This window comes from Anarhichas minor, unplaced genomic scaffold, assembly GCF_050575085.1.
Source record: "Anarhichas minor isolate MPS153535 unplaced genomic scaffold, ASM5057508v1 ptg000026l, whole genome shotgun sequence".
Taxonomy (NCBI): Eukaryota; Metazoa; Chordata; class Actinopteri; order Perciformes; family Anarhichadidae; genus Anarhichas; species Anarhichas minor.
The window spans coordinates 13,817,622-13,839,404 of record NW_027466472.1 but is presented as its reverse complement, the minus strand read 5'-3'; the positions used below and the strand labels follow the sequence as shown (position 1 = coordinate 13,839,404).

The following is a 21,783-nucleotide window of genomic DNA, read 5'->3' as shown; positions in this document are numbered from 1 at the left end:
ATAAACAATAGCCGACTATCATGCACTGCCCGAAGACAAAACTTTCATACTCTCGGTCTGCTGATCAAGGATTCCTTAAGTATGATAAGTTCCACCCACCAAAAGAGTTTTGTAATACCCTGGAATTTTTTTTTCTTCTGGATCTTCTTGAACAATATGTCCACTTGTACATAAGAAATAATACAGAAAATGTAAAAGAATGTGAATGGCAGACCATGAAACACTAGCCTACTGACCGCGTCCATATCTCTTGAAGCCAGAAGAGAAAACAATATTTTGGACTCGCCATGAACTTTAATTACCTTCAACAGACTCCCTTCAGCAGGCTAGGTCTCTAACTATGAATACATTTTAATATGTGATAAAGTAATTAACCCTAACAATCAAAATCATTTATATTTTTTAGAAATCAGCATTTTCTATTGCAAAATTATTCATTTTTACATGACCTATTGTGTGGTAATTTAAGTCAGAAACAAATATGAGGAAATGCTATGCTATGTAAATGAATAACACGTTTTGTAAGAGTTTATGTTCTACAGTTTATAAGATATTGTTTTTACTTATGTCTCCGCCTCTGAAAGTTGTTGGGTCAGAGAGAGTTTACTGCAGTTACAACAGGGCGGAACTGCAGTTTGCAGTAAGTCGAAGGAAGACGGACAGTCCGCCATAGTAACAGTTTAACTAAACAGCCAAGTAAGTAGTTAACATGCCAGCGTGCTAGGTTAAATCCACAGTTTTTTTATCTAACGACATCGTGGTTACCAACACGGATTGTTTTGGAGGTGTTTGAACTTCCCTCACATTCTCCTCAACGTATTTTCACGAAGGGAGGCGGCGGCGGAGCGCTCGGCAGCCATCTTTGGACCTGAGTGGGATTCTACTTTGGCACCACAGTTACTTCGAGGGTGGGGATCTTAACCTACGGTAATTTGCTAATCTGACATTTATAATCGACTGACAGCGGTAAGAACCACAAGGATTTAACGTACGACATAACCGTGTCGGGGAAGAATACTTTTATAATCCCAAACTGTTGTGAATAACACGACATTCTCTACAGTGCTGAGACCTGGCCTGTCAGGAGAGGGTGAGTTTCAGCTAACTGGCTAAGCTAAGTTAGCAAACATCACATAGGAAAGCTTGCTAATTTAGCAATATCTGGTAAATAACTCTTTAAAGTCGGTGTAATTCCCCATCATTCGAGTAGTTACTTCACTGTTCACGTTGTAAATACGTCGCGGATATTGTTTGGACTGTTTGATCATATGACACGTAACTTAGCTTAGCTAACGTTAAGTTTGGTGTGTAGCTAACAGTCAACGTCGGCTGGGTTGGGAGCTCCTGAAACCCTCTGAATTTGTGAGATCGAGAGTGTTGTTTTGGGGTCTTTACATTCCAGACTTTGTTAGTTTGATTTACTGATGTGGAAAGTGACAACTTTCAGAAAATCCCACTAAGTCCTCTAGCTAATTCCACTTGTGTTGAAACTCCAGTGAGGTGTTACCCAGCCTCACAGGTAACTGTGGATAGAGCCCAGCAGGTAAGCCTAGTTTTGGGTAAACCTTGGTCATCTGATTGTGGTTTATTACATTTGTTCAGAGCAATAACACTACTGTACAAGTGTCTACTTATCCCCACAGTCAAACTCTGATTAGACCCAATTGCCATCTTGCTCGATTCATGTACTGCAACGTAAGCCTGTACATAAGACACACACTTTGTTTTTTGTTCTTTGACATATGTGGTGAAGATAGAGGAAACACTGGTGGTTGGCACTGTGTGATTATGTGGGTTTTTTTGCCAAAAGGAAATGACTTAACTGACCAACATTACTGATAAGTGAAGTGCTGATTTCTAAAAAAAGTGATGGTACAGATACATTAACTGCGTGGTACCAAAGCTTTAAAAACGTTTCTTTCACAGTGTTTGCAATTGCAATCCACATCTGTGCGCATGCCATTGCTGTTGAGTCAAGAGAGACAGATAATCACCAGTCAAAATGCTCACCAGGGCCCCTTCCTACCTCCCTATAGCTGTGCGAACAGGAAATGCAGTGCAGTGAGGGCATACATTGGGAATTCCAGCCCTCTAGCTTTGTTGTCCTGTCCTGCTGCATTCTTGTGCATATGTGTGTGTGCGCTGTGCTTGTTGGAACGCACGGGTGTTTTATGAAGGTATCAGTTATCATCACTCACTTTTGTGCTCACGTGTCCACAGTGGGGGGGGAAATGCCATCGGGAGATATGACAACAAAGCTCATTCATGAGCAACACTGTAGTAAAGAACAATGGCAATAAAGAGGCACAGTCCCTGCATAGTAATGAGGCTTTATTTCAGGGCCGTGGCTTGCGTCTGTGTGGAATAGTGAGTTGTTCAGTGTTGTTGTGAGACAAAAGATGTCTACTTGAACTGGGGGCTGTTTCTCCCAGGCTGGGAAAGAAGTCTTGTGACTCCAGCATCAGCTCTGCATCTGTGTGCAGCTGATCATCTGAGCCACATGGGCTCAGTAAAGCTTCCTCAGTTATCTTTTACAAGTCTACATCTGTATTACAGCAGTGAAGTTGTATAGCAAACTATTTACGAGACAGTTTAAGCCAGACAGTGGAGTTGGGGACATTATGCTATATTCTGTAAAGGGTGTCCTTTTTATTTTATCTAAAATAAAAACAAACAAACAAACAAAAATCAGGTTAATCCACACACCCAACTACAAATATTTTCAATATTTTTCAGAAAAAACAAGGGTATTCCTGTCTACCCAGCTCATTTTTTGGAAAAGCACACTGTTTTTTTTCCAGTTTAACACAGTGATCACCACAAACAATCAATCGTCTTTGTATCGGTATTTTGCAAATGCACAGCTAGAAACCACTATAGATAATAGAGAATAGGTGTTGCACAATCAACTGCACGGAGGTTCCATGGAAAGTGTTTGGTATGTTTAAGAACGTGTGTTTACCGCGTACCTACAGGTTTAACAAGTAGTCCGATCACTGGAATGCTTTGTTTCAGTTCAGGCGTCTTGTCTCGCAGCGCGTTGGTACCTCGCTGTCTTTGTTCGAGCTGGAAATTGTCATCTGCGAGATGGTTCCTCGTATCCTCCTCGCATCTGTCTGTCACCGAAGGTGTGCGAGGAGTTTGTTAGGACACAGCCCACTGATTTCCGTACTGTGGTTGCTGTTACTATGGAAACAGAAGACCTATCTCTTCGCTCCCTCAGGATTTTTTCGACCGGCCGTTCTCCACATTTGCACCCGACATCATGGTTCAGCTCATGTTTTGCGTCGCCCTCTCTCGCTCAGGTTAATGGGCTCTGCTGTAGCACACGTGCACAGCCAGAGAGCTGTGTGATCTTGTACTTGTTGTTTCACACGGCCTCCCACTGTAACTTACATTAACAATGTAAAGGAATCTATTAGTAACGTAAATAATGTGTGTATTTCATCCAAATTAACTTAGATTTTGTACATTCCTGCTGTCAATTTGATATTCATGATAAAACCCTGTAATTTGTTGTCTTTTTTTTCAATGTGTTCTTGGTTTTTTTCTTGTACTTTCAGCTCTGAACACATATGAGACCACTGTCCTGCAGATGAGCCATCGGTGGGGGCTTTCAAGGCGCTGTCGCAGACCCAGATAGTTCCTGGCGACAGCGGCTCTGCCCCCCCCCCCCCTCCCCCCCACAACTCCCCATTATGCCCAACAGCAGTCGGGCGGGGAGCCTGAAGGACCCCGACGTCGCCGAGCTCTTCTTCAAGGAGGACCCAGAAAAGCTCTACTCGGATCTGCGAGAGATCGGACATGGCAGCTTTGGTGCTGTATATTTTGTGAGTATTTCACATTTGTGAATGTTTTTTTCACTATACAGAGCACGCTTGAAGATAGGGGCTTTGTAGCCTTTAAAGTCATTGGGATGACATTGATCAATTGTTTTGTTTCAGTATTCATGAATTAGAAAGCATTGTTCCATCAACCACAAAGACCTTTAGATCCTTTTAAACATTTCACAATGATTTTAATGTCTTAGTGTGTCAGCCTTGACCGACAGCTAATTATTGAGCAGACTTTACAGAAAGAATCCATTTTTTTTTAATGATGTATACTTAGCTCAATATCTTTATCCCTGTAGGCGCCATCACTAAACTAAAACCTGAATCATTGCTTATGTTATGAAGTGACAATATCATGTCAATGCAAAATGTAACGTGCTTTTCATTCAGGCACGGGATGTGCGGACAAATGAGGTGGTGGCCATCAAGAAGATGTCTTACAGTGGAAAGCAGTCCACTGAGGTATAATAGCTTTCACTGATCTATACCATGTTAACAGGCAATTGTTAACCACATTTACACGTGAGTGTTTTGTTTTTTTCTTGTTTGTTGTCAAAGACTTCTATTTTTTTTACAATTTTCACAGAAATGGCAAGACATAATCAAGGAGGTGAAATTCCTGCAGAGAATACAGCACCCGAACAGCATCGAGTACAAAGGATGTTACCTGCGAGAGCACACTGCCTGGGTGAGACCCTACATGAGAGTCAATGATCAGGACTGAAATGTATGACCCCACTGATTGTCACACATTCACACTTCAACATACTCTTTATTTCATTGCAGCTGGTAATGGAGTATTGTCTAGGCTCTGCTTCAGATCTGTTGGAAGGTGAGTTGAAAACCTTTTGTCCGCCCAATGATCGCATGAGGCCACACGACTACAAACGGAGACGGTAGTCTCGCTTTTCTCTTGATTTACATCGCTGTTGGTGAATTTATCCTTTCCAGTTCACAAGAAACCTCTGCAAGAAGTGGAAATAGCTGCAATCACCCATGGTGCTCTTCAAGGGTTGGCTTATCTTCACTCCCACAACATGATTCACCGGTGAGTGTTTGGAAGCATGCTGGACACTGCTTATGTCCTCGGGCGTTCTGTTGTCCGCGTGGCGCTGTAATCATTTCCTCTTATGTGTTCGACAGAGATATCAAGGCGGGAAATGTCTTGCTGACGGAGCCAGGGCAGGTAAAACTAGCAGATTTTGGTTCTGCCTCCATTGCCTGTCCTGCCAACTCCTTTGTTGGGACTCCATATTGGTACGCTACAAAACATTTTATTGAAAGTTTCCCAAATGTTCCATTAAAATGGTTATTAACACATTTGTTTGGTGCTGAATGTGTTTGTTTTTCTCAGGATGGCCCCAGAAGTCATTTTAGCTATGGATGAAGGCCAGTATGATGGAAAGGTGGACATCTGGTCCTTGGGAATAACCTGCATTGAATTAGGTACGGTTACTGTTGTATATGGCCTAATTCACATCTCGGACTTAGATTACAGTTGTTACATTACTTGCATCAATCTCTTTTTCTCAATTTTACAAACATCTCATTGCCAGCATTCATTTTGCTCACTTAGTCAGTCAATAACTGAATAATGTTGCTCTTTCTTCCTCTCATAATTTAATTTCCCTTTTGCAACATGTGAATCATTGGTGTAACCTGCTGCTTGACCTGTAGCTGAGAGGAAGCCTCCACTGTTCAACATGAATGCAATGAGTGCCTTATACCACATAGCACAGAATGAGAGTCCCATGCTGCAGTCCAGTGAATGGTGAGTTTAGAGTTACATTAACATTAGCTGGTCTGTTGTTTCTTAAATATACTGAGGCCATAAAATAACTACAATTCTATAATTTTTCTTTATTTCCTCTCTTAAATTTAGGACGGACTATTTCCGAAATTTTGTAGATTCTTGCCTTCAGAAATTTCCCCAGGACAGGCCTAACTCTGAGGAGCTCTTAAAGGTAATAATCTCAACATGCCGGTGGCAGATTATGTTCCATGTTTAATCCCCGTAACCCTGTTAGAAGTCTGGATTTTAATGCAAGTCGTCTTTTCTGTGTTCTTCCTCCAGCATGCATTTGTCCAGCGTGAGCGGCCAGAATCCGTGCTAATAGACCTGATAAGTCGGACTAAGGACGCGGTGCGAGAGCTTGACAATCTGCAGTATCGCAAGATGAAGAAGATCTTGTTTCAGGAAGCCCACAATGGCCCCACAACGGAGGCACAAGATGACGATGAGGTCTGTCACGTGACCGTTTCAGCTTCTATTCGCCTGCACTTCTTTCTTTCTCTGTCTCTGTGTGATGTCATCCTATAAGTTATAAGAGAGTGTTGGTTTAACCTCCTTACTATGTCCCGCCTGTGTTATTTTTTTTAGGATCCCGAGCACAGCGTGGGCAGGACGGGTACAGTGAACAGCGTGGGGAGCAACCAATCCATACCCAGTATGTCAATCAGTGCCAGTTCCCAGAGCAGCTCTGTCAACAGTCTCACAGACGCAGGCGATGACAAGAGCGAGGTGGACATGGCGGGAGATCACACGGTCATGTCCAACAGCTCTGTGGTCCTCCTCAAACCGGTAGGGAGTCCAGGTTCCAGTCTGACCTGCAGCCATGTCGTGTTACATGGTGTTCACTGTTTCAAATTGATAAGAGTAATGCATTCATTAATTACGGTGCAGTATTTTGTTCTTCTGTTTACATGCTCCGTGTGTATTTCTGCCTGCTTTTCAGGATGAGGAGACAAATAATGAAGAGTCGGAGCCGAACACCCGGCCGACTGAGCCTCAGTCCCCGCCTGCACACACTCCACGGCCAAAACGCAACCGCGAACACTTCGCTACTATACGCACAGCCTCAGTGGTAATCACTCATTCATTGAATAAGAAGATGGCTATTATATCTTCTTGTATAGCTGCTGGACATTTTCCACATCCATGTGTTCCTCAAAGGCAGACATCATTTGACACGTTGCCCTCGTGGTCATTGAATGCTTTTGCTTTAAGGCTAAAAAGGAATAATTCTGCTACTCAAAAGCAGTGTCATGATCCAGCTTGAAAACACAAAAATAGTTGTCCATGTTACCCATATTCTCTTAAATACCTCACTTTTGCATGATGCATATGTTTGCCTCGCATACATATAATACAATATAAAGGGAATCTGTGTCTTGTGTTTTCCAGCTCACTCGCCAGATGAAGGAGCACGAGCAGGATTCAGAGCTCCGGGAGCAGATCCTGGGCTACAAGCGCATGAGGCGGCAGCACCAGAAACAGCTGATGGCTCTGGAGAACAAGCTGAAAGCGGAGATGGACGAGCACAGGCTTCGCCTGGACAAGGAGCTGGAGAACCAGAGGAATAGCTTCGCCCAGGAGATGGAGAGACTGATCAAGAAGCACCAGGTGTCCATGGAGAAAGATGTAGGCGTCAAGCTCATCTGTGTTCACTGAAGATTTACAAAACACTGTGTTTTTTTTACATAGAGACTGATTATGGTGTGCGTTTTTTCCTTTAGGTAAAAACTTTTAACAACGACGAGAAGAAGTTCCAACAACATATTCAGAGTCAGCAGAAGAAAGAGCTCAACAGCTTCCTGGAATCCCAGAAACGGGAGTACAAACTTCGCAAGGAACAACTTAAAGAGGTAGAGGGATAGTTACAATAGCATCCTAAACTTTCCGTTTACTCATCATTAGCAAATGGACACCAATCAGCACCATGAAGTCTGTTCTACCAGTCACCTGCATTCTTTCTTCTGTTCAGGAGTTGAATGAAAACCAGTCAACGCCCAAGAAAGAAAAGCAGGAGTGGTTGTCCAAGCAGAAGGATAACTTCCAACACTTCCAAGCGGAGGAAGAGGCCAACTTGGCGCGCAGACAGAGGCAGTATCTGGACCTGGAGTGCCGCCGGTTCAAACGGAGGATCTTGATCGCGCGCCACACCATTGAGCGGGACTTGGTGCGCGAGGTCAGCACTCCGTCTCCTACATTGTACTTCTGGGTCTGAAATGTTGCAAATATGAATGAATTGATTAGCATGCTAAAATCGAGTTATCTTTGGGCGCATCATCACTTTGCTGTTCGTTTCTCCATGTGCACATAATTAGGAGCTAAACAAGCGTCAGACCCAGAAGGACTTGGAACACGCCATGCTTCTCCGGCACCATGAGTCCATGCAAGAGCTGGAGTTCCGCCAGCTCAACAACATCCAAAAGACGAGGGCTGAGCTCATCCGCCTGCAGCACCAGACGGAGCTCACCAATCAGCAGGAGTACAACAAGAGGAGGGAGAGGGAGCTTCGGCGCAAACACGTCATGGAGGTTCGCCAGCAGCCCAAGAGCCTCAGGGTGAGAACGCAGCTCGAGAGCAGGCGCGGCTGTTGAATATTCAGTTGACGCTCTAATTTCAGCGATAATGAAACGCTGCTCTGGGTACTTCTGGATCTGCTTAACATTCAGTTCACCATTTGTCAGGCTAACATATATTTGATCTTGAATAAGCCAAGATGTGGTGAAACATGGATCCACTGCATTAAAGTATGAGTGTGGAGCTTCTACCCTCCTCTTTGGTTAGATAAACTGTTTTTAATCAAATTGAGAATAGCACAAATATTGTGATTTTACAGCCTTAATGTAGGGGATAAGGTTCTGTTCCTGCGTTGTCTTAATGTTTGCTTTTAAAGAAGGAAATGCATCATTGTTTTCTCCCTGTAACATAGTCTAAAGAGCTACAGATTAAGAAGCAGTTCCAGGACACGTGTAAGATCCTGACCAGGCAGTACAAAGCGCTGAGGAACCATCTGTTGGAGACCACACCAAAGTCGGAGCACAAGGCTGTCCTTAAACGTCTGAAGCACGAGCAGCACCGCAAACTTGCCATCTTGGCAGAGCAGTATGACCACTCCATCAATGAGATGCTCTCCACTCAGGCGGTGAGTCTGCCAGAATTATTTAGAATCCTAAAGCTGTAAAATAAGACCATGAAGGTGCCACCCGATTTTTACATTCTGCTGGTTTATGGTTGTATCTTACTCATTGGATCCTGATCTATTCTCTGTCGCCAGCTTCGTCTGGATGAGACTCAGGAGGCTCAGTGCCAGGGCCTACGAATGCAGCTACAGCAGGAGCTGGAGCTTCTCAACGCCTACCAGAGCAAGATCAAGATGCAGACGGATGCCCAACATGAGCGCGAGAGAAAGGACCTGGAGCAGAGGGTGTCCCTCCGGAGGGCCCTGCTGGAACAGAAGGTGATCCTCCTCTCTACAGGTTTCTCATGGAGAGATTATCATTGGTCTACCTCCATGATTATTGGGAAGATTTGAGTTTTAAAAGGCCAGCACACTCACTCACACAGATTGTTCTGGTTTTATTAGACTGCTGCTCTGGTGGAAGGAGGGAAAAGGCACGCTAGGATTTACATGTGAATGTACCAATAAAAATGATAACGGTGTGATATGTCCACCCCTAATGTCCAACATTAACAGGAGAGTAAGGGCAATGTCACACATCCACAATGAACATGAATTCAAATCCCCATTCACTTCCATTCTATGCGAGCGAGTTGGTTGACCCCACTTGGCACTGTCCACATTCAGCACAAATAGTCAGATTTCAGTCAAACACAGTCTGTAGACTTCCACTAAGTCCTGGAGAAGTTTAATGCGGTGCAATAAGAAGGAAAAGCACAGACGTAACCAAATACAAATGAATGATGGCTCTGTTCTAGTCAACTGTCTCGGTATGTCATGGCGGCGGGACACAATACCAGGACCCTGAATGTGAAGCAGCTAAATGGGATTCAGCCATGCTTCCTTTTTATTGTTTACACCGTTGTGTTTCTTGAACAGATTTCCAGGAGGTGTGAAAGCTAAATATGCACAGTTGATGGATGCTCGTCGAACACAGTGGTGTTAAGTCACACTGCTAACTGTGAAGCAGATATATTGTATGTGAACATTGTCTTTTCTGTAGATCGAGGAGGAGATGATGTCCTTGGAGAACGAACGCTTGGAGCGAATCCGGAGCCTGCTGGAACGCCAAGCCCGAGAAGTTGAGGCTTTTGACTCGGAGAGCATGCGCCTGGGCTTCAGCAACATGGTGCTGTCCAACATCTCCCCGGATGGGCTCAACAACAGCTTTCCTGGGGCTCACGCAAGTTGGAATCAGCCACAGCACCCGTCCGGAAGCTCCCCGGGGTCGCAGTGGGGCAGTGGCGGCTCGGGCGGAGGGTCAAGCCACCACGGCGGCCATCACCACTATCACTCCAGTCCGGGAGGGGCACCTATGCAGCAGGGCTGGGGGCAGGGCATACAGGGAGGCGGGGTTCCGTCGCCGTGGGGCCACCCATCCCGCAGCAGTGGAGGTATACAGAACAGCCCCCAGGCAATGGGGAGGACACCCTCAGGAGGGCGCAGCGAGCAGAACATGAGCAGGAGTACCAGCGTCACCTCTCAAATATCTAACGGGTCGCACCTCTCCTACACATAGATCCCCTGTCGGCCCCTGGCGTCAGAATTTGAGCGTGGAGACGTAGAGTCCAACAAACGAAGCAGGACAGAATAATGGCAGAGCTCTGCTTCTCTGTGTCTCTCTCTCGCTCTCTCTCTCTCTCTCTCTCTCGCTCTCTCTCTCTGCGTTTCTCCCATGTACAGATGTGGATGTGCGATGAAATAAATGTTGCTCAGGTCAAAAGGGCTGGAAGAGACGCAGCCCGTCCTCACGGCAGTTTATCGGCACACACACAGATCCTTAAATTTATGTTACATAAGAAATTTGAGCGTCAACACATAATGCTCCCATTTTGTTTTTATTTACAGCTCTCTTCTGATTTATTATTATTTTTTTTTTTAAATGTACATTATGTGCTTTTCACAGCCATCGCTCTCATTTTGCACATGACACACTGTTGAAAAGCTTTTGACATGTGTGAACGATGTCCTTTACAAATATGGTATCAAACAATCACAGAGAACTCATTTTATTTAGGACGCCCTCACTCTCCCGATTCTTATTCTGTTATACACTGGTCCATTTTCTGACGGTGGTTTAAAAAAATGCGGCAAACCTAACTAAAGATGCGTTGCTGTTGTGATACCAGCCTGCTGTAATGGTCATTGTGATAACTTTTACCTTTCAGTCACTGCTTTTTATTTCACCCGACTTCCTGATCAGCAGCCAAAATGAGACTTAACAAATCCAGAGCCAAATAAACAAACCGTAACCGTTTCAGGCGTATGTTGCAACACTACTACAGTGCCTTTTTAATCCTTGATTCTAAAAATCCATCTCACATGTTTATAGTTTTGATCATTTTAAATTTCATCATCTGTTTAGAATCAGTGCCAGTGTATGTTTAGTTTATTTTCTTTTCATTTTAATTCCAGAGGGTCTGAAAATGCTCTTCTCAGATTATACTTACTGTGTATGCAGTTAAAGTCTTATAAATGGTGAGAAATAGAAAAATACTTATATCGGTGTATATCAGTAACTACATTGTTTTGGTCTTTAGAGTGGTGGTACTCTAGAATGTCATTGTACACATTCACAGGAGGAGATTACAAAACATAGGAGACTACTTTGCCTTCAAAAACGATCCTAGTATTGATCTGTTTATTTTTTTTGTTTTTTATTAGTGCCTTTTTAAACTGCTGCCTTTTTCGAAGCACTTTAAACAGCGGAATGTGTGTAAAGTTTGACTACTTCTCGCTGAGCACCTGGTGGATCGAGTGTGTCGTCGGTACGCATGTTGTGAAGTTGACCCGTGCTGTGATTTGTAGGAGCAATTTCCCCAAGTACAGACAAGACCTAGTTTATGACAATATATACAGTATGTGAATGAGAGCCCCCCCCCCCCCCCCTTTTCTGCAGCTTTAACTGTGTTTAGAACCTGTAGCTGCTGTTGGTTATCTCCTCTGTGTGTTTATGCGGGGTTGTGATTGAATAGAGGACGTGAGGATGCTGCAGGCTTTTTCAAATATGTCTTGGCTACAGTTTCATGAAACAAAAGGTTAACTGACGAGAGTCCATTACGTGCAGGCAGAAGAGCGCTTCAGATAATTGTCACGACCATGACAGCAGGCTCGGCACTACTAGGAAAACTACAACACTGTTAAACATGTTGGGGCCCAGTTAAGTAACACTAACGATGTAAAAGGTGCTAAGTTATAAATGTTACACCGTCTCCTCAGAACCCAAAAACGGGGGGGGGGGGGGGGACTGAAACAAGCACATGCTCGCATGATGACGTTGTATCGCATACATGTAAAGTGAGTAAATGCGCACTCTGTGGAAAAACAGCCAAATATGAAATAAATGTGGCAAAAAAAGCATTTAGGTATTCCTTTTGATAGCTCTCGCAGTTCCTCTGATAATATCCGTCTCTGCTCACTCGCTTCTCTCTGAAGTTATGCTTTTTTATTTCCATGCAGAGTTTAAAACATTTAGTTTGAAAGGCCATTTATAGATAATGATCCAGAGATGAGAAGGATAATATGCTCCCTTGAATCACAAAGCTGGTGTTAAATGTTCATATGTGTATATTTTATTAAAAGAAAACATTTAAAGACTAAACTCACATTTTAAGAAAATAATTTCTAAAAACTAACTTTATTTAACTGACGGACCACACCGATATTAGCAAGCCTTTTTTGCTCTCAAAGTGGTTTTGAGTTGTCCGGACGTCGCTCATTGGAAGATATTCTTAGTTTTGTGTACACAGATGGAATGCCTCCTCGTATGCATGTATTTGCTGTCATCTCCTTTTTTTTTTTTTTTTTAAATGCCACTTCAGTCAGGCGGCCGTCTCTGAGCGTCATCACTGAAGAGTTTGTTTGATCATTCTCCTCTGGTTCAGAGCCACCTGTTCAAATTCTTTCTGAATGTCACACTGTGATTTTTTTCTTCAATAAATATGTATATATTCTATCCTTGAAAGTATGCATTATATCAAGCTGCTTATGGTTTGGTCCCAAAACACACAATTTATTTTCTTTTTAATGCTGAGTGACTAGTTCCAGCTACTGTAACACAGCAGGTTATATTCATCATTTCCTTTCTGATTTATTGATACTTGGTAAAGAAAAGGAGAATCTATTCATCGTGATCTGAATCTTACCTTAAGTCAAAAGCCAAGAGTTTGAATGTCAGGCCAATCAAACCTCACATACATGCCAACCTTAAGTTTGTATGCACAACTTCTGTTCAATTTTATGTCAATGTGTGTGTGAGGGAGTCTGGATATTATTGTCAATCATTGTCTCCACAAACCTGGATTTTTTTATTTTTTTTTACTTTAACTTTGATGTCAAATTGTGTCCTACTGACTGAAAGCTTTTGGGAAACAGAATGAGAATCGGCAACAAAAATGGCGGTCCTTTTTTTAATGGTCAAACACTGTGCCATACCTGAGTTGCCAAGCCCAGATACCACTGCATTGTCTCATTGCCATGTTTTTACCTATCAGTGGGCGGACGGCATGAAACGTATGAAACATAGAAACAACTTGGTTCTGGTCTAGTGGCCAAAGTTAAAAGGCTTGAAAAGATCAAGTGGATGACAGGCAAATTATGAAAAGAGATTGCATTTCTTTGAAGATGTCAGTATTCTTCTTTGGCACATTACCACTACAACTCATAACCTGTATTAAAATGTATAGACGGTGGAACTTGTTATTGAATGTCAGAGAGATTATAAAGATACTACATAAGAGATGGTAAAGTACTAAAAGTGAATTTAAATTGTGTAAAAAGATACATAAAACAGAATAAAAATAGGATCAAATTTACTATTTGTTTGTATTATATTTAGCATTGTGTTGGCAGAGGGATATTGAACAGAAATCAGCTGTAATAAAGTAATTTTAGTATATCTGGCCTTGTGTTTTTATTGTATTTATTTGTGTTGCTGTATTATGGCATTCGTGTGGCATGCAGGAGGACCACAGTCAATCAACCAATGATATCCAAGGAGCGTTAAAAAGAGGTGGTGTCTTGCGTCATATCGTTGAGGTTCAACACATGCGCAGTTGAATCTGGTCTGAAAGGCTCCCTTGCCGGCTCACGAGCTTACCCCAAGAGTTAAGGCTGCCGAGCGCAACCAAATAGCACGTGAGCGGACTCGATCCCAGTTTTCTAGCGCCGTGTGCAGTGACACTCCCAACGGCAATGCTGCGGTTGAACTGCGCATGTGCCAAACCCAAAAGCTTCCAACCTTCATTCAATAGCCTTGTCCTACAAGCGGAAATACATGCAACGTGATATGTGACGAGTATTGTAAACAAATGTGAATGTTTTGCTGGCCTGTTAAAGGAATGCCGGTACAAGAGTCGTTTATTTGAGTGAGTAAATAGTCGAATCAACTAAACCATCTTCTGTCCGGTAAACAATCATGGATACGTGACTAATATAACTTCACGTTAGCTGTAAGCTGCAGTTTGTTCCTCTGTAACTTCGTCTTGTTCAACTTTAGCTGCCGAGCTAACGGTATAGACGTCTCTAACGCTAAAGAAGCATTATTATATTATAATACAATACAATACATTATTATATTCCCTGCATCGAGGACATCGACCCTACAACTCTGTAGGCATTATAGTAATGGTTTATAACGTTTAGTAACGTTGACATTTGCAGCTAACGTGAACTTATGTGTTGTAGAATGCATAAATTAGGCCTAATAGACATTTAAAGTAACTCAGCTGAAATGTGTGGACACTGATTTATTATCTTTACTTTAAACAGCTAAATGAGAAGAAGTGTGAGGTTAGCCATTGAATTGGCAACATCCGTGTTGTTTTTTATCTTGGTAAACTCTTTTTTTTTACAATTTATGTTATAAACGTGTGATACTTAATTGTTATTGCTCACATTATTGTGCCCAACTCAATAGTCTTAAATTATTTAATAAAATATGATATTACATTATGCATACAAACCTTGATATTTACAGAATATATATATATATATATATATTTTTTTTTTTATGTATGCACTGTTATGTCACAAGGTTATGACATAAACTGTATGTTCCCTGACGGTAAGCACATATTAGATGAATTACTCTTGAAAAGTCAGGTGAATACTTTTTATATTCACGGTATAAATACTAGGATCATAATACCAGAAGGCATCACTTATTTGTACTGTACGTGTGGTGTCCTCACAGAGCTCCAGGATGTTGTGTGAAGTCGTGCTGTCGTCACTATGGTTCCTGTTTGTTATCTTCTGGGTCGAGACAATAAGTGTTTGGCTGTTTCTGTCCATGTTCTACCAGGACCGGGCTTTTTACTACTGGGGAGACGGGTAAGAGATTTTTTTAATGTGCATTACATATGCATAATAAGTTGTTCAACATTAGACAAAAGAGTTAAACACATTCTCACTCTATGCTAAAGACATATATAGAAAGTCCTACACTTATTTATACCCTTAGCCTTACTATCAAGTAAGCCATGCAACCAAAAGAGAGCCAGATTGTTGTGTGGTACGGGTCCCAGATCTATGACTTTGTTTTCCCCGCAAACACTTACTTGTCAATTTACTTGGAAGTCGAGGGAGAGAAGAAAAGTTAGAATGGCATGCGTTGAAGGTAAATGAACACTATGTTTTAATAGAACTATTTGGTTTATGTTACAGGGTATTTGCAGATGATCCTGGACAGATAATATACATGTTTAGCAGGTAAGAACTGTATTTTTGTCCTGAATAATTCATTTTATAACTATTTGTGTGCAAGGTATAATCTCTTGTCTCTCTCCTCAGAGTTGATATTCAGACAGAGATGCAGACCTGAGATGGAAAAAAGATCAAGAACTCGACTGAAAGGACTCAATAGAGGCTGTTGCAGTTCTTCGACTGAACAACAAATGATGGAAAGCAGTAGCTGTTTTTTCTTTGCATTGACTGCCTTGCACACAGTCCTTGTTAACATCATTACATTTTAATAATAGGTGGTGGAGAGTTGCAGCACGAGTGAAGGCGCAACTAAGATGTATAGGGAGGTCGTCAATGGTTGATGTGTGTCATACCCACCAATTTAAAATGTATATTTTCACTTTAAGATGTTGGGGAAGCAGAATGAATGAAGCATAAAATGCTTGGTTCGTTTGTTCTTTTTTTAACTCCATTTTGAGAAGATGATGTTTTGATAATAGTGCCGTTCTATGCAACTACAGTTGTTGCTGTCTGCAGCTATAATTGTGTTTTAGATTTAGATTTACTGCAATATCAGATTGCAGTACATCTGTTATAAGTTATAAGTTGTGGCCTTTATCTGCGGAGGGATTTTGCTCAGTTGTCATGTGTCTCTATCCCGATATAAGAACGCGTATTACAAGACTGAAATTTCATGCTGAGGATACATGATAACTGAGCCATTTTCATAGCAACTGCTAAAGCTCCATCTGCTGTTGAAGATCACAAGATAGGATCAAAAGCCCTAAAAGTGGACCTTGTGTTCCCAATAGTTTTCCGAAAGGAGCAACGTATTCTGTACACATAGTATGTCAAATGCAGTTTGCCAAAAATATCCAGATGTTCTGCTTCTCTGGCAATTTTACCCTCAATACTCTGCGCAGCGGATACAAGCAAGAGGGTCAAAGTGCAGGGTGCACTATTATAACGAGGAGTCTGTCCCAATTCAATGCATGCTGCATGCAACAGTACTTTGTAAGGGCAGCTGCTGTATGTACTAAAAGTAAAAAATCAGGAACACAGCCCTGATTTGTGTGTCTAAAGACGAAGATAATAGTGGGGAGAGTATGCTCCATGTTAGGACTCCTCCCTCAGAGCAATATGTCAGTATTATATCTAGTTAATGAAATAAAATGTGAAATTATACATTTTAAATGCACAACTCTTTGCAAGCCTGTCAGATTATTGGTCTGCCTAAATATTTTTGCATTCCTTCTCTGTCAATTAAAGAGTTTGCTTTTGAATAAAACCAGCAGATAGTTTGGGTGTCATTTTGAGACGAACAATGTCAATATTGTTTTGTAAACATATGCTAAATAAAAGTATTTTTAAGTGCAACATTTGTTTTTCTGAGTGCTCCATTACGCAGCCTAACACCTCACATGCCAGGGCAGTAGGGGTCGCTCACGAGCCTCCTCAGACCTGTGAAAGTCAGTCCACCACCGGGGTCATCGGCCTATGCTGCCGGGTCGGAATAATAATGCAGTATACATTGTGATTAAAGTCAGATGTAATAGTTGTTGGTAGATTTACGTGCATCGAGGACTTTGTTAGTCATCTGGCGTATTATTGTTGATTATTTGTGCAAACAAATAACTGTTTTCAGTTGTGAGCATTTTGTCGTAAACATGGCTCCAACGATTCAGACACAATCTCAACGAGAAGACGGCCACAGGCAAGTAAAGACAAACATGTTTACAAGGGTGTTGAACTACCTGGTCGTCTTCATTGGATAATTAATGTTATTGAATTAATGTTAAAGCAGCTACAAGTCGTCGACATTTGCTTGTTAGGGGATCAGTTGTGTCCAACATTAGCTAACGATGCTAGTTAGCAGCTAAACTAAGAAGGGAGCATAGCATCAAGTAGCTTGCTAGGGTAAATAAGCGCGCTAACCTGACTATTTAGCGTTAATTAAATACTTTAGATAGCGTTAAGTACATTTCATCTATCCAGTCAGTCGGTATAACTTAACACGGAGGCACATCAACAGGCCAACACTGTTAATGAAAACTGAACGTGTTTTTTAAGAAAGCTAAGGTGAGCCAGTCCTCATGCTAACAGTAACGTGAAGCTAGTAACGCCTCACAGATTGCATTAACCTAACTATCCTAGACTGTAATGTGAAGCCAGTAACTTAGTGGAGAGCATTCGCACACAGGCTGTTCTTTAGTGGTCCACAACCTTTAGACATGAAGTTAAGTGGTTCCCACAGTGATTCTCGGCATAAAAAAAAATGTAAACATGCATCTATCCACCAAAGCATAATTAAAAAAAAAGGTTAAAGAGAGCAGTGAATAACGCTGTAGCCATATTCAGTTCCCTTTTACAGAAACATTTCAATGTCGCACTCTAGTATTAGTTTATAAGAGATGGTCTGACACATTTCTGTTTTCTCTTCCAGTAGGCCATCCTCTCACAGAACTGTTCCAGAGAGGTAAGCACATTTAGCACTGAATAGTATTTATTATTGTGTACAGTCATTCCGAGTGCCTCCTTTTTTTCTAAAGTATGCAAAATGTGTCCGAGTAACCCAAACTGTACTTTTGTGCCCATGACAGGTCGGGGGTGGTCTGTCGAGTGAAGTACTGCAACAGCCTTCCTGACATCCCCTTTGACCCCAAATTCATCACATATCCGTTTGATCAGCACAGGTAAACATCCAGCCTCTCCGCCCCACGGGTGGAGCACACACTGAACATGGGCACAGCTTGACATTTGTGTTTCTGTTGTGGCAGGTTTGTACAATATAAAGCCACTTCTCTAGAGAAGCAACACAAACATGAGCTCCTAACTGAGCCAGACCTCGGGGTCACCATTGACCTCATCAACCCAGACACCTACCGCATAGACCCAAATAGTAAGTCTCTCGTTGTCGTTGCATGTGACCTACTGTTGGGTGTTTTCTTTCAGACATGACTGTGCTTTGTCAAATGTCAGCGTAGACTGAACCCTTCTTTCAAATTCTCAGTACTGCTGGATCCTGCTGATGAAAAACTGTTGGAAGAGGACATCCAGGCTCCATCCAGTTCGAAGAGGTGAGGCTGCTGAATAGGCAGCTTTTATGGTCTTATATATTCATGTGGAGATGTGTTGTTTAACAGTTTCATCTTCCCTATAAGGTCACAGCAGCATGCCAAGGTGGTCCCGTGGATGAGAAAGACGGAATATATTTCAACGGAGTTCAACAGATACGGCGTTTCCAACGAGAAAGTGGAAGTCAAGTAAGTTGGCGAAATGTGTTCACGTTGAAATGACCGAATAGTAGATGGTTTTGTGTGTGTATATAATCTAAATATGTTTTGCTTTTAGGATTGGTGTATCTGTCAAACAGCAGTTTACAGAAGAAGAAATCTACAAGGACAGAGACAGCCAGATTTCTGCTATTGAGAAAACATTTGAGGATGCACAGAAAGCGGTGAGTGAGCTCTGCAGAAGTGGACTGTTTGTAATCCCTGGCTGTCGGATGCAAGTCAGCACATTGACCCAAAATGCAGAAGTATTTTTGGCTTAAAAAGAATGTACTATGGTTTGTAAACATGTTGTGGTTTCTCTCCAGATTGCACAGCACTACAGTAAACCCAGAGTTACTCCTGTGGAGGTCCTACCTGTGTTCCCCGACTTCAAGGTGAGCTATAATTTCACTCTCACTTTGAGTCTCTGTGGATGATTTCAAATTAAATGCCACAGGCACCGTAGCAGGAGAAGTGCTGGGAGGGAAAAATATGTAACCCTTCACAATAAAAGACAAGAAAATGTACATGATTTAAATAACTACGTTTCGTACATTTTGGTCTCTTTCTGCAGATGTGGATCAACCCATGTGCTCAGGTCATCTTTGACTCTGATCCTGCACCTAAAGACCATACAGCTCCACAAGGAGTGGAAATGATGTCTCAGGCCATGATCAGGTATTTAGAAAATATCTGTTGCCTGGATGTCTGTTTAAAGAGTAAGATTTTTGCATAAACACTAATCATGTTTCATGTCTCTTCATTACAGAGGTATGATGGATGAGGAAGGAAATCAGTTCGTGGCTTACTTCCTGCCCCATGAAGAGACAATCCGCAAGCGGAAGAGAGACAGCGATGAGGGGATGGATTATATGCCTGAGGACTTGTACGTGAAAATACTATATGAAGAAAATCATACATTTGAAAATCACTTTGTTGCTCTGCTTTGCTTGTACACCAGGAAGTAATAATAATGCTTTTTTATTTTCTGTTTTTGCAGGTATGATTACAAGATAGCCAGGGAGTACAACTGGAATGTCAAGAACAAAGCCAGCAAGGGTTATGAGGAGAACTACTTCTTCATCTTCAGAGATGGAGATGGTGTTTACTACAATGAGCTTGAGACACGGTGAGTCATTCATCAGACAAGACACTTGTTTTGTTGGTGCACATCAACATGAAAGATATGCAGCTGGTGTGTTATCGACTGCAAATGTAGATGTTTTAGAGAGTTTGTTGTAAATTGATAGATAAAGGCACAAAATGAACAGCGCCACGACCCTGATTAATGGGGGTTTGATGAGAAACTGTTAGGCCTTGTCCTCTTACAGCCTTTCTTCTGTCCTACAGGGTGCGTCTGAGCAAGAGGAGAGCCAAGGCTGGAGCACAGTCGACCACTAACGCAGTGCTGGTGTGTAAGCACAGAGACATGAACGAGAAGGAACTCGAAGCCCAGGTAAGAGTACTTTCTACTTCACTGATTTACTTGATGTTAGACTGAACACTTTGTTTTTTTTTCTTTCTTTTATTAAAAGGTATTTCTGGCACTTATTGTGACAGTGCTGTGTTATTGGAAGGAAAACTTTTTATTTAAATTGTCTTATTTAATTAAAGTGTACTTTTTCGTTCAATACCTCCACATTTATTTCAAAACCCACAAACGTAAGGAAATAGACTTAACCTAATATTAATTACATTCATTTGGTTTTTATTTAGATAATATTAAGTAATATTTAGATGAATTGCCATGGAGGCTGTATTTGTCTGTTTTAGTTTTTAACAATCCTAACATCATCTAAACTAATGACTGGAGCTGTTCCAGCATTACCTCTAAGCTTAGCTTATTGAACAGTAGTGTACTGAAGGCTGATTCTCTGTCATTGTGATTCTTAGGATGCACGTAAAGCTCAGCTGGAGAACCATGAGCCAGAAGATGAAGAGGAAGACTTGGATAAGGACCTGCAGGACTCTGGTCAGTTTTCTTCTATTCTCTACATGTTCATTCCTCATCACAGTGTTCGTACTGTTTTTTTTTAATCAGTTTCTATTTCTGTCTGTGATATTTGAATTGTCTTCTCCAGGTGATGATAAAGAGAAGGGCAGCGGCAGCGAGGCAGAGAACTCCGGCAGTGAATCCGAGAGGGAAGACGAAGAGCGCGAACAGAAGCCAGAGGAGGGAGAAGAGGAGGCGGTGGCGGCGGCGGCCCCAGAGAAGCGGAAGAGGAAGGCGAGCGGCAGCGGGAGTGAGAGCGGCGAGGATAGGACCAGAGAGATGCGAGACGAGGAGGAGATCTTCGGCAGCGACGACGAAAATGACAGCGACAACGATAACAAGAACTCCGGAGCCAGCGGGGAGGACGGCAGCGGAAGTGAGGACGAGAGAGGGAACAGAGGAGGCAGCAGGAGTCGCAGCGCCTCTCCAGCACACAGCGAGCGCAGCAGTGACCACTCGGAGACCCGGGCCCAGAGTGGGAGTGGAAGTGAGAGAGGCTCAGATTCCAGTGGTGACAGTGACAGTGAATAGAATCTGTAGTACGGACACCTTTCTTACCTTTACGTTCAAACACGGCAGTGTTGCGCTGTCACTGACCTTGGTATTAGCTCAGTCTGGGGATGTAGTTTCTTATGATTGCAAATGTCAAATTAAATTTGTGCGGGAGATGCTCATTGTTTTTGGACTGGGGACATCTCTCTTCAATCCCGTTTTTAACTGTAGATTCAACTTTCGCACCTGTAGCCATTTGTCCACCATTCATATTGTTTTGTCCGTCAGATCATGGATCACAGGATCATGTAAAAATGTCTCTCGGCTTTTGACTTGTCTTTGTGTTACGGCTTTGAAAGTGATAATAAAATGCAGGTGACGTTTTGTAAGAAACAGTGTTCACAGGTTGTTGTTTTTCTCTCTTTAATGGATTTAGGGAACCTGTAAGTAATCTCATAAATGTAACTGTTTAGTTTATAATCCGCCCAAAGAAGTAAAGGACTCGTCCTTGCTCCATTTAAAAATTAGTATTTGATTTGTGTAGT

General features: G+C 42.2%; 2 protein-coding genes across 3 annotated transcripts; both read left to right on the top strand.

Moving 5' to 3' along the window:
• Window positions 1-624: 624 nt before the first annotated feature.
• On the top strand, window positions 625-13,697 carry taok1a (TAO kinase 1a). Its single transcript, XM_076099865.1, has 20 exons — window positions 625-927; window positions 3,564-3,830; window positions 4,224-4,295; window positions 4,420-4,521; window positions 4,620-4,665; window positions 4,785-4,881; window positions 4,977-5,090; window positions 5,188-5,279; window positions 5,511-5,604; window positions 5,716-5,797; window positions 5,908-6,075; window positions 6,214-6,414; window positions 6,569-6,697; window positions 7,018-7,254; window positions 7,350-7,478; window positions 7,598-7,801; window positions 7,941-8,180; window positions 8,552-8,764; window positions 8,897-9,079; window positions 9,804-13,697. Exons 2-20 carry the CDS (start codon window positions 3,699-3,701, stop codon window positions 10,317-10,319), a joined length of 3,051 nt encoding a protein of 1,016 aa, XP_075955980.1. The 5' UTR covers window positions 625-927; window positions 3,564-3,698; the 3' UTR covers window positions 10,320-13,697.
• A 3,257-nt stretch (window positions 13,698-16,954) lies between these two features.
• Window positions 16,955-21,631, top strand: paf1 (PAF1 homolog, Paf1/RNA polymerase II complex component). Of its 2 annotated transcripts, none has more exons than XM_076099877.1 (14): window positions 16,955-17,195; window positions 17,928-17,957; window positions 18,082-18,174; window positions 18,259-18,380; window positions 18,492-18,558; window positions 18,643-18,744; window positions 18,833-18,938; window positions 19,080-19,148; window positions 19,328-19,431; window positions 19,523-19,639; window positions 19,754-19,882; window positions 20,104-20,209; window positions 20,647-20,725; window positions 20,835-21,631. In XM_076099877.1, the coding sequence occupies exons 1-14, from the start codon at window positions 17,149-17,151 to the stop codon at window positions 21,275-21,277; spliced, it is 1,614 nt and encodes a 537-aa protein (XP_075955992.1). In that variant the 5' UTR covers window positions 16,955-17,148; the 3' UTR covers window positions 21,278-21,631. The 2 variants fall into 2 exon arrangements, with proteins under 2 accessions (XP_075955992.1, XP_075955991.1); XM_076099876.1 differs by having other exon boundaries at window positions 17,925-17,957.
• Window positions 21,632-21,783: the final 152 nt, after the last annotated feature.